A 13,035-nucleotide genomic window follows, 5' to 3' on the forward strand; every position below is an offset into this window, starting at 1 on the left:
TTCTCCAACTGGGGATAAAATGTACACTGGCTTAATTATAAGCAAAGAGGCAACTTGGTTTTCTAGAGCCCCCACCCCTGCCATCAGTAGACACCATCTAGATAAAACAGCTAGTGGGAGGACTGGAGACAACTGCCATACCCAGGCAGTCAGTAGCAAAAGAGGCAGCCCAAGTCCTATTTGCTCATGGTGCTCAGAGCTAGACAGAGGCTGCAGGAGAGAAGATGCAGATGAAGAAGAAAGCTCTGCCCTCCCCTTGCCATGGCAAACACATTCAACAAAACCCCCAAAGCTCAGCTTGTAGTTCCCATCTCTCACAACACTCAATTTGGGCAGCTTTATTTTTTAAAAACCACAATACTGTAGTGCATAATGTTAAGGCTGGGAAGCAGGAAGGGTGTGAATATAAAGGTAACAGAAGTGCAGGACAGAGGCTCCACCTAAAAAATACGAGGTGCAGTCTGAGCCCATGCCTCTGCCCAAATGTATCCTAATTGCAATGACTTCCTCAAATATCTACCCAAACAAAAGTGCCACCACCTGTCCCCACTGCTGAGGGGGGCGGGGGCTCTGCCTGTGCTCTCAAACTGGATAGGCTAGATCAAAGAACCAGAATGCTGGAAGGTGTGCCATTCTGCATGAATTATATTCACAGTGAGCTCTTAGAATCTGACTTTCATGATCACAAGATGTTGAATTCTGACCAAGAGGAAACAAATGTCTGCCAATCTGAAAAGGCAGCAGGGGAGAGGGCTTTTTCATGGCAAGTGACTAGACACGGACACGAGACATTTCCCGTGGGAACTCAAAAGTTTGCAATTTTATTATTGTTGTTTTTGGCAGACTATATTCCAGGTGATCAACATGGCTTTATACAGAAGCCAGTGAGCCGTGGTCGTTTTGGTTAAAGCAACATATGCAGGTGCATGGGGGTGTGTCTGGGATGAAGCAGCAACACTAAGCCAGCCCCTTCACCCACTATCAATGTTGCTGGTTGTAGACTTCATCTTCTTAAGCCAATCATTGTTCCCCTATGGCAGGTAGGGGGGACTCCTTTGTTACTCGTGACCCTAATTTGAGAGGCTCAGCCTCGGGCACTCCCTCCAAGTGATCAACTGAAGCAACAGCAGCCATGGCAGATACCAGGAAAGGTGTTTCAACGCACATCAGTCAGGATCCAGTGCTGACCAGGAGAAAGATCATTATATAACCACCCACCCACTACCAACACTCTCCTCTCACCCACTCCCCTCCACCTTTGGAGTCTGAAAACATCCCCATCCTTTCTTCTTCAGACACCTGTCGGGAGCATGTGCCTCTATTGTGTCAAATTCTTTGTGCCCATTTCTTCTGCAGTTGCCACATATCTGCAGTCCAGTATCCTCATTTACGGAAGGCAAAGACTTCTCGTGTTTTCAGCCCCTTCCTAACTTCATTCCCTGGCTTGGGAGAGGGTTCGTCCACCATGCCCCCATACGGGCAGCTTTCTGAGTCGGGGTGATTTCCAGTACACTCCACCGCAGGAATGTAGCCACTGTCCCACATGCCAGTTCCACACAGTTTACACAGGTCATGCAGACTGCAGGGAATCCGGGGCAGCAGGCGGAACTGATACAGCAAACTTCTAGCCTGCAGATGGGAGAGAGCAGGTGTTAATGCACACAGAGGACACAGCAACACACAGCAACACCAACAGCCAATGGTTTGTCCAAGATGTCTATCTTTTTCCATTATGAAGATTCATCACCACCACCCAGTAAGGGGTGGGGGCAGAAACACACCAGAGAGACCTACACCTACTGTCTCAAAGCTGGTAGGACTACAAAAGGAGATTTTCACTCCCTGCAGAACACTGGCATTTTAATTTATCTCCCATGCATATGACTTCATAAGGACTCGAGCTCACCTGGTACTGCAAGGTTAAATTATTTCAACAGCATATGTCTGAGGACTTTTATGATACTAGAACTAATTATCTAACTGGCATATGTCTGAGCACTTTTAATATATTATGACTTAAAACTTAAAAATGTTTTTAAAATCATGCACTATTATTAAAATACTCATTTATATTCTTATTTCTTGTATATATATTTATTTAAATTTACCTTCCTGAGTATAAGCTCTCCATTCATGTGCATGGCCAGGTTGCCAAAGTGCAGCAGCATCTGGTCAGTGGCCAACTGCTGTTCAATGACATCGTCTCCATAGATCACCACAATGGCTACACAGATGAAGAGGTGGAAGTAGTCTGTCTGCAGCAGCAACATAAAAAAGCAACCAACCAAGAGGGGAGATTAGAAATAAGGCATCCTGAAGCATCTTTCATCTTAGAAAGAAGATGCCTGTGAGTGGGCATGCGACTGAGGCAGTTTATTAGAAGTCATGAACATTGTGGCAAGGAGGTGGCAAAAGCATCATTTCTCTCAACCCAGTACTTAGAGAGATAAATATTAAATATTAGAGAGATAAATATTAAATCAATTACTAGTTAGTTGTGTCCTTCCCTCCCACCCACCGAATGGGCCCACAACTTTAACCAGGGGTAGTGGACAGAAAATAAGCCCTGTCCTTGCTCAGTCAGTGGGCACCTTTCCAGCTCCACACAAATGCCAAATCTGGGGGCTCCTGCTGTTACTGGCTACCTGGGCCATAAAAAAATGTCCCCATGGGCTGGACCTGGCCTCCGGGCCTTATGTTGTGCAGGGCTGATCCATCCCCATTGCTGAATACACAAAATTTGCCCCGTGTCTTACATCTAATCTTTCCTAATGTACAACAGTGATTTCTAGTAGCAACTGATGGATCTGTCAGAACAGCAACCTCAGTATTCTTAACAGTACACAACTAACAATAGGCAGCATGCATCATCACTCCCCGCATTGCTACTGAACTTTCCTGAGCTGCCTGGACAGAATCAGTAGGAAATGCTGAGCAATACAGACTACTGGCCTCATGGCAATTCTATGTCACTTGCTGCCCAGCAGTGTGGCCCAAAAAGAATCAAAGTGATATGGGATGGAGGGCTCATTCTGATTTTGGCAGGCTCCTATGCTGCCCCCTGCTGTTGGGCAACCATGCTCTGAGCTCCTCGGAGGAGGACTGGGGTGTAAATGTATGAAATAAATATACAAATGAACAAACAATGCTTCCAAAGCCACAAAAGGGCAACAGCTAAATGAAAACCTTTTGGGAGCCTTAAGTTTCTTCCTTGCAAAGAAACAAACCAGACTGTGGGGGCGAAGTCAGAATTGGTGGATCAGACTGCCTCTCCTGGTGCCCAGTTTTGTGCACAAGACTGATGGTTTCAACCAAGTTTATACATATTTATAAGTTAAGATTATAGCACAAGCCTATGAAGTCTGGAAAGTCTGTAGGATTTTGTCCACACTGCACTCCACACTGCCTTTTCCCACCATGTACTCAATCCCAACTCACTTCCCCAAGACCTCCATGCACACCGGCAGGTGGGGGGGTGTTCTCCCCACCTCCCCAGGCTCTACCAAAATATTTCATTCAGCCCTACACACATCACATGAAGTTTAATTTAGCAAATGCTCAATTTCCAATCATTCTGTTCACAGAATAGAGTTCTTCTGGTTGCTAATCCTGTGGCTTTTATTAGTAGAGGAGTCTATTTCGACCACCGATATCGTGCTGCTACCTCATGCTAATTCGAGGCAAACTCATTTCAGGTACTCACTCCTTCCCCACCCCCTAATCATCCCACTCCTGCCCTGGCAGAGAGAAATGTGAGCAAGCAGCAGTCCGGTGGCAGCGTCCTCTCACAGACAAGACCAGGTCAAACAAACCTGTAGGCTCTCTGCTACTGCTTGGTGGCTGGAGCTAATCTCACAGGAAAGCTTCTGTGTCTCTTTCCAAGCAACATTTAGAGCTTGGAGAGAGTCAGGCCACCAGAGCTGCACTGACAACTTTAAGGCAGGCTGAGGGCCTTCCTGGCTGATGGGTTGTGACAGCAGCAAGAGCAACCCAGGAGCTCAGTAATGAATTGTCAGGGTGAAATTTGCATCAATTTGTGTAATGTCAGAAGCAAACAGTGGGGGAGAAGACCAGCAGATTGCCAAGAATAAAGGAGGAGCCACATGTTCAGCTCCCCAGACTCACAGCAGGGGGAGGGGAGAGAGCCCTGGAGACTGGCAGCTGCAATGGGCACCGTTCCCACTCAGCATCCCCCCAAGGAGCAATGCAAGAGCGTCTGATAAAGGGGAGCATCTCTGCCCCCACGGCCTAACCTGGTAGTGAGCCCAGCAGGCTTCCCATATACGCAGAGCTTCAGCATCTGGGAATTCGCGTTTAAAGCAGAGGAGGATCCAGCGGTGACAGAAAAGCATCTGCAGACCATCCTCCCCAAGGGAGACCAAGTGGTGGTAGAAGCGCACATGCATCAGCCGTAGCAGTTCACGCAGGTACATCTGCCAAGAGAGACTGGTGAGCAGCTGAGTCCCAGCCTATGGAAGAAGAATGTTGTTCCTTCCAGGCTCTGTAAGCTCCCCCTAGAAACCCTTCAGGCCCAGGAAGAGGAGTGTATGTGCCTTAGAGCCGGTTCAGACATTCCAATTTCCAGCCACCAGCACATTCACAAACATGTGGACTGGCCATAGCACAATTATGAAGGGGAGTGGTTTTTCTGTGTAGGCGATGAAGTATTGCGATTGGCTCCCAAGGGCACATCTGCCTCCTCCTTCCACATCTGAGCACACCTTTGCCACTGTGCTACTTCAATTCCTGCCCTTGGCAATTTAAAAAACCACAGAGGCCAATTTTATCACCACATCCTCCATTTTCTACAAAAAACAAAAGCTTGCTCCTATTCACATTTACTCAGATGGAAGTTCAGGAGACTTCTTCACAAGAAGTTTGCAGAGAAAGGCAGCAGAACCACAAGTTTGGGGAAAATAAGCTTGTGCTTGGTTCAGATGTAAGTTTGGGGTTTTGTTTGTTTTAGAGTATGTACACACACAGACAGAATTCCCATCCCAAATGATCTGATTTTTTGCCATTTAAATTCCCACAGTCAAGCCTCAAAACTTTAAATTGCCTGCATGGAAACCACTAGAGCTATTTCTCTGAACTGGGGGCGGGCAGGCTTCATGGCCTTGGAAGGTTCTACTATGAATGCAGGTTTTATCCCAGCCCGCCAAATGAGTGGAATTCAATTTAAAACATCAACTAAACAGCTTGGCTGAAGATGGAGCAGCGTCTTCAGTTGTTTCCTAAAAGCCATCAGGGATGGAGCAGCTCTAATTTCAGAAGGAAGTGCATTCCACAGCCCCAGGGCAACTACAGAGAAGGCTCTCCTTTGAGTTGCCACCGGACAAGCTGGAGGCATCCTCAGATGAAACTCCCCTGATGATCTTAATAGGCATCAAGGGAGTAATAGCATATTACTCCCGTATTGAAGGGGTTACACCGGCTGCCGATATGTTTCCGGGCAAAATACAAGGTGTTGGTCATAACCTATAAAGCCCTAAACAGCTTGGGTCCTGGTTATTTAAGAGAACGTCTTCTTCGTCATGAACCCCACCGCCTGTTGAGATCCTCAGGAGCGGTCTGTCTGCATTTGCCACTGGCTCGTCTGGTGGCTGCTCAGGGATGGGCCTTCTCTGTTGCTGCCCCGAGGCTTTGGAATATGCTCCCTAGTGAAATAAGAGCCTCCCCGTCTCTGACAACTTTTAAAGAGTCTTCAAAGATGCACCTATTCACCCAGGCTTTTAACTGATATTGTTTTGATTGTTTTAATGTTGTTTTTAGAATATTGTTTTAAAATTTTAAATAGTGTTTTAAATTTCTTGCTTTTAATTTTTTGTTTGTTTTTAATTAATGTTTTACTTTTTTAATCTTGTTGTAAACCACCCAGAGACATAAGTTTAGGGCAGTATAAAAATATGTTAAATAAATAAATAATGAAGAAGGCATTCTCTTAAATTCCTTGGGCCCAAGCTGTTAAGGGCTTTATAGGTAATAACCAGCATTTTGTATTTTGCCCAGGAACGTATTGGCAGCCAGTGTAGTTTTTTCAAAACATGAGTTATATGGTTCCTTTGGGGCAACCTGGAGACAGCATTCTGTACCAATTGTAGTTTCCGAACTACACACAAAGGCAGCTCCACATAGAGTGCATTACAGTAGTCAAGCCTGGAGGTGACCAGCATGAGCACCACGGTCTTAAGGTCACACTTTTCAGGAAAGGGTGCAGCTGGCGTATCAGCCAAAGCTGATAAAAATCACTCCTGGCTACTGCTTCCCCCTGAGATAGAGATATAGAGAGAGGTCCAGAAGTACTCCCAAACTGCAAACCTGTTCCTTCTGAGGGAGTGTAAACCCATCTAGAACTGGTAGATCTATTCCATCTCCTGAACTGTAGCTAGCTACAGTAAGCACCTCCATCTTGTTATCTTGTTTGGATTCAGCCTCGGTTGGTTACCCCTCATCCAGCCCACTACTGCCTCCAGGCAGGCATTTAGGGAAGTTATGCCATTACCTGATGAAGCTGACGTGGAGAAGCAGATTTACATGTCATCAGCGTTCTGATTACACCCTGCACCAAATCCCCTGATGATCTCTCCCAATGGTTTCATGCAAATGTTAAAAAAGCATTCGAGACAAGATGGAGCCCTGAGGGACACCATACAAAAGCTCTTGCTTTGCAGAGCAACAATCTCCAAACAACACCCTCTGAAATCTGCCCGAGAGGTATGAGTAAAACAGTGCCTCCTACACTCATCCCCCTCAGACGGTCCAGAAGGATACCATGCCCACAGTGTGGCGATGAGAGTGCCACGGAGCTAGCTGGGATGCAGCCTCGGCAGACCAGGAAGAGGGAGGGGCTCCTCTGCTGAAACTGGAGGTTGCCTGACCCAGGTTGGAAGATGGTCTGCAGGACAAACTCAGGTTTGTCAACCTGCAGTTTGGCATTATGTGCCAAGGTGGCCTATAGGATTGCAGCCAAGTCATTAAAGGGGATCATTTGGATGGGAGAAAATGGCAATGATCGGACATAATTTCAGGAAGTCATTTATTAAGAATCAGCAACCATGTCCAACGAACCAAGACACACTAGAAAGGAATATTTGTGCTTTTGTTTCTTCCCTTTGAATCTGCATGGTAGTCTGCGCAGAAAGTGTGTGCATGCACATGAAGTGCTGCAGAAATTCAATAAATTAGAAATGCACAACAGAATTTAAAAAGCCTTGGTGAAGACAGTGAAGCACAGAGGAGAGACAGTGGGAAGTACAACCAACTGGCAATGTTTTGCCCCCTAATGTGGTCAAACACAGCAAAACAGTGATATGGGTAGAAAAAAGAAACCCACAAGAACTGCTCTGTGTGTGAAAGTGGTTTCTCCTCCACATGCAGTTCAAGTCAGAAAGTCGTGAAAGGAAGCACAAAAGTGCCCTCTGTCTGGAAGTGCCTAGAATATGTTCATCAGATATTACACTCCTCACACTAGTAGATTAATCAGTCTGCTGATATAGCACATGAAGTTGCTCAGAGATACAACATTAGACCTGTATTCCTGCAAACCCTCTGAAAAGACTGCAGCTATAACCCCACAAGGCTTCCTGAAGAAGACTGTATAGTCCAAATATGCAATATCCTAGAGGTAATTCCGTAACTGAAAAACCTCAACTTTTCCAGTCAGATGTATGGAACCACTACCAACAAGGGTGCACATTTCACACTTCAGATTTATTTGAGAAATAAAAGTGGGGGACGGGGGAAGAAAAGCAAAGAGGTGTGTCCCAAAAAACTCAAATCCTCACCAGCTGCTTCTCCATATCCTCATCACGGGGGGAGCTGATGAAGATAGTGTTCTGCATCAGACCCACAAAGCACCAGAAAGTGTCCGATTCATCCAGGACTTCAGCGAGGATGGGGGCAACAAGATCAGACATCCCCTGGGAGTAGCCAATGACTGGGTTGTACACTGCGTAGTTCAGCAAAATTTGCCTAGGAAGGGGACAGCCAGAAGACCAGAGGGTAAGGGTCGGGATACTGATCACTAGCAACAGTCCTGTTCCTCCTCTCTAGGAAATAGTAATGGTCTCCTCTTTTAAAGGAGGACAATCGTAACCGAGGGAATAAGTAGCTTCTAGTACTAGAGCAACCATATGCACTATTCAATACGCCTTTAGAGGGGTAGCACATGGTCAAATAAGAGGCCTTCAGCTCACCTATGAGGATTATCTGAATACAGCAGCAGAGACCAGATCTAAAACAGAGTTAATTAGGGTCAGAATATCTCTGGACTAAGTGCTTAAAAGAATTCTCTCTTTAGCATCATCACAAAGGCCATCTTGTAGCAACCTTTCAGCTAGTTAGCATGACCCTAGAAGCAGCAATAGGTAACAATGAACCCCTAGAATATCTGCATGATATGCACATTTTGTTTCATGGGTGTGTGGGGGGGAATCCTAAGCCCTCATGGCTGTGAGTACTTCTGATAACATATGCCAAAAGATAAAATTGCTTTAAGAGTCAGAATTTATAGGATTTTTTTAAAAAAAATTACACACGATTTTTAGGTTTCAAAACTTTAAAGAGGGCTGATTAAAATGATTCCACAAATCTAGGGTTAACACAACTAGGGCAGCCAAATTAAATGCTTTAATGTGTTAATGATCTGAATGGGAAGCTTCAGAAACTGCTTTAATCAAAGTGCCTTCCAAGTGTTTTGGCCTGATCATACACCCTTACAGAATAAACTCCAACCACAGGCTAACATCCAGACTAAGTTACCCAATAGTACTACTCAGCAGTTACTCTAGAGCAGGCATCCCCAAACTGCGGCCCTCCAGATGTTGCTGAACTACAACTTCCAGCATACCCAGCCACAATTTTTTGTGGCTGGGTATGCTGGAAGTTGTAGTTCAGCAACATCTGGAGGGCCGCAGTTTGGGGATGCCTGCTCTAGAGGGCTACTGCATTTGAACAGGACTTCCTCCAGTTAATTTAGTCAGGGTGTCAGCTAATGTGTCTTTGTAGCCACCATCTGCATGAAAGCTAAACAGCATGTCATCTCAAACATGGCACATTTCCAACATGCCCCTTATGGACAGTAAAATTAGCTCTCTGCTGCTAAATCTCCATGTGACTTAATTTGAAACAATGGCATCTCACCTTCACATCTGGCTCCTGCAGCTATAAAGAACCTCAGTGGTACCCCCCGCCCTGCATTAGCCATTCTCTAAAGAAAATGTGCAGTAGGAACAAGATGCCTGCAACTTCTGGTCTAAGGGTATATGCAGATGTTTGTGCAAGTGAGTAGCTGAGCCCCCAAAACATGGAGCAATGGCTGCTCCATCAGGGAGATGAGTTAACTTAGTCTAAGCCATCTTCTAGAAAAATGGGGAAAGGCAACTAGGAGCAAATCAAACCACCAGGTATTTTGACAGTACAAAATCACTTCAGGCTAAAGGCCTGTGCATCTTTCAGGAAACATGGCTGTGCATCTAGCTGAAAACATGGAACCTTGAAAGACACTAAGGTGGGTGTTCCGGCACCAATGAATCCTGGGTTTTTAGCTGTGGTGTAAAGTTTTAGTGCATATATTCTGTGCTAATGGGGTAAAATAATCACCTCATTGTTTCAACATTGGGATTGTTCTCTCCTCGGAAGAACTGGTTACTGCGGTCGGTCCTCACCACATCTTTGTCAACGGTGAATTGCACATTCCGCCAGAATGCCTTCTGCTCATCTGGTGTCATAGAGAGCCTGAATATCACACCACAACATGAGCAAATATCCAAACCAACATTTGCCAGGGGATCTTTTCAGTCTCATAATCTTGTAGATAACGGGCCAAAATGAGGAGGAATTGGGACCTTTGTGAGAGTTGCGTAGTTGCTTTCCTTCTGCAGCAATCTCACCTCATAGTGAGTCAATTGGGACATCAGGAGGAAAAATAGCAGTCATCTTTATCACAGCCAGACCAAGTCACTACCTCAGGAGAGTTTTGATAAATAACTTGACGACAAGGAGGACATTAAGATGCTGGCACTGTGTATGCAGTGACTCACACAAAATTGGGCATACTAATTGGCTTTAGGGCTTGTACAGCTGATAGCGTTTTGGAGACTTGGGAATCTGTCTTGGTCATTTTAAATTATTAAATTTCATTTTAAGCGTCCCACCATGACCTTCAGTCAAGTCAGCTTTGCAGGTGTAGTGCTTCAAGTTCTGCCTTAGAAAAGCCAAAACAAGATTTCAGGAGCTGAAAACACATTTCTGCAAGAGGACATTTTAGCGGGACTATCAGTGGTGTAGTGCTGCAGGGATGGGCAGGGTCACAGTCCTAGCACATTTGTCCCTCCAGGGTCTCAGCAGGGACACAAGGCCTTTGGCTTTTGACATGGAAATAACACGCTGCTCTTGCTATTCCACCCATTTACCACCATTCTTCCTAGCTTAGAAACACCGGAATCTGCCTTATACCAAGTCAAACCCTTGGCCCATCTAGCTCAGTATTGCCTACACTGACTGGCAGAGGCTCTCCATGGTTTTCGGCAGGAATCTTTCCCAGCCCTTCCTGGAGATGCTGCCAGGGATTGAACCTGCAACAATCAGTATGCAAGTCCTGCGGTAGACTAGGGTCAGGCCTTCCTCAAACAAATGACAGGGAATGCCCACTGAAATGCATTGATTAATTCTAGTACATTCCCTAGAGTCTACATGATCCTCGACTTCTTGTAACAGAACCCCCCCAAATTATTGTAGCTCTCTAAATGTGGGGTGTGGCCATTGGGATGGGCGTGGTCATGTACATGATCTATTGTAGGTGTGCCTAGTGGATAGTGCCCACAACGAGAGGCAGACTCTCCTATCCTTCCCAAGTGACCAGAGGAGGGTGGGTGGATAATGTGAAACATTAGGTACATCTCTACGTGTGATCTTGTACAGTTTTTTTTTGGTTTTTTTTAAACTGAGGTGGCGAGGAGAAAAGGTTTCCAAGATGTGAAACTGACGATGCTGGAAGTAACTTCTGATTTAGACAGTTGCACCATGCCACTGACTTACATGGGATGAGGGGAAGCAACAGCAAGCAGAATTAGCTGGTCCACTATTTCCCCCTCCTCCATTATCTTTACACAATTATCAAGTTACTAATGCTGGACAATGGCTAGTGCCCCAGCAGCACTGAAGGGCAAGTTGTATGTACACAGCATTAGTCACCTTCCCACCATCATTGCTGCCAGCAACCTTCTCAGATGAGAGAAGTTTGAGGGGGGAAGTAGGTTGGATAGTGGAAAAATCTGTGTTTCAAAATCCACCGCTTAAAAGCCATTAAAATATATTTAAAGCCTGAAAATACTGGAGTAGGAAGCAGCACCAGCACTCTTCATTACCTTTTCTGCTGAATCTCAAAATATTCCTCTCTCTTTTGCACTCGTAGTGCCTCCCTCTCCTCTGAAGTGGATTCATAGCTATAGTAGTGCAACAAAAAAGGCCAGACCTCGCCACGGATGCAGACATCGATCCCACCAAAGAAAATAGCCTGCAGGGTTTGGGGGTTGGGGGAAGAATAAGCAATTGCAACAGAGAAAAATGTCACAGTTTCTGAAACTGAACCTCTTTTGCTCTCCCTTGACAAGTGACGCCTTGATTCAGGAGCCCACATTCTGCATGTTTTTTGAGGGAAAGTGGTGCCCCCCCCTTCCCAGAAGAAACACAAATCAAACTCATTTCAATGTCAATAACCCCCCGGGAGGGCCTATACAATTCATGCGTAGTTCTTACGTCACAGCTTAATCCCCAGTCTTGGAAACTTCACACTTGGACCTAGTCTTGCTTGTACACGTACATCCCCCTCCTTTTAATTATTTTAAGCCAGACAGTCTCAATTGCTTTCTTTGGGTTTGCTCATGAGATATTGTACAAGCACCACAAGGAATATCCACTGGTCTTCATGTCTCAAAGAGCAGAGCAAGCAGTGCAGCAGAATCCAGCAAACCAAATCTTTATGAGAAAACGACTACGTTATTTTGCCTTTTAGCTGACCTAGATGTATCCACATTTGCAAATAGTAAGCAAGAAGCAGAGCTTAGTTTTTGGAGGGGCAAGGGGAGATTGTGCCTGCTGGTCCTGACCCCACCTTCACACACTGAAGCAAAGAATCTAGTTTCTAGGCACATTACCACTGTTCAATTAGGGTTCCCAACTCCATGGAAAGTTCCGTATGGGTACTTGCTCACCTGACACTCATCATGGAGTGGGTAGGTCACTGGACACACCCACATCAGGTGCAGGGATGGTGAACGGGAAGCAAGACTGCACCTACATGTTAAGCCTATGACTGAGGGCATGCTGGAGAGCAAGGCTTGTGATGAGCCCTCGGACTTCTGGGCTAGGATAACATGCAAGGGCTCCTGACAAAATCAAAGCAGATGCACCTAATTCCACCTGCAGACATTTCGGCTACTGAAACTACCAGCACAGCAAAGTGTGCCTCAACAGTGTGTCCCTCACCTTCCTCAGCTTGTACTCTTCTTCCACCTGCCCAGCCTCATTCAGGTGATGGAGCCATGCAGCAACATCTAAGCGTTTGTACGCGTTCTCCTCTGGGTGGGTTTCCGAGGAGGGTAGCTTGGGTCGTCGGATGGAGAACTGCATGCAAGTCTTCACATCGGTGAGCTGCTAATGGGGAGACAGAGTAGAGGGTCATTGCAAGAGCTGCACTATCCTTTTCTCCATCTCCATGACTATGAAAGCTTATCCCAATCATCCCCAGGAGAATTAAGACCTCATCTTGGGTCTGTCCTGGGAGAACCACGAAGCCTTGGAAGTTGGGAAGGCTTCTGGCCAAAGTCAGCCATCATAACTGGAATAATTAAAAATCAGAGCAACACAAAACTTCTTCATTAAGTCTGCTTCCTTTCCCATCCTCCCCTATCCAAGATTGGAACTGAACACGGCTTGCAGCAATATCTTGAGTCTGTCCAAGAATGCGGGCAATAAATTACAACTGATTGGCCACATACAAAAGGATTGCTGTTCGGCAAGACAGGAAAGCAGCAG

General features: G+C 45.8%; 1 protein-coding gene across 7 annotated transcripts in view; it reads right to left on the bottom strand.

Annotated features, from left to right (window-relative positions):
• Window positions 1-791: 791 nt before the first annotated feature.
• Window positions 792-13,035, bottom strand: part of TBC1D16 (TBC1 domain family member 16) — a 74,315-nt gene continuing 62,071 nt past the window's right edge. For 3 of the 7 annotated variants that reach the window (XM_053301479.1, XM_053301480.1, XM_053301481.1), the window contains 7 exons: window positions 12,487-12,654; window positions 11,367-11,515; window positions 9,601-9,735; window positions 7,785-7,971; window positions 4,254-4,469; window positions 2,109-2,255; window positions 792-1,629 (listed from right to left, as the gene is read on the bottom strand). In XM_053301479.1, coding sequence (XP_053157454.1) covers window positions 1,384-1,629; window positions 2,109-2,255; window positions 4,254-4,469; window positions 7,785-7,971; window positions 9,601-9,735; window positions 11,367-11,515; window positions 12,487-12,654 — 1,248 coding nt within the window. In that variant the 3' untranslated portion in view covers window positions 792-1,383. The remainder of the gene's footprint in view (window positions 1,630-2,108; window positions 2,256-4,253; window positions 4,470-7,784; window positions 7,972-9,600; window positions 9,736-11,366; window positions 11,516-12,486; window positions 12,655-13,035) is intronic. The other 4 variants (XM_053301484.1, XM_053301482.1, XM_053301483.1 and 1 more) reach the window with 4 other exon arrangements.

This window comes from Hemicordylus capensis, chromosome 2 (assembly GCF_027244095.1).
Source record: "Hemicordylus capensis ecotype Gifberg chromosome 2, rHemCap1.1.pri, whole genome shotgun sequence".
Lineage (NCBI taxonomy): Eukaryota > Metazoa > Chordata > Lepidosauria > Squamata > Cordylidae > Hemicordylus > Hemicordylus capensis.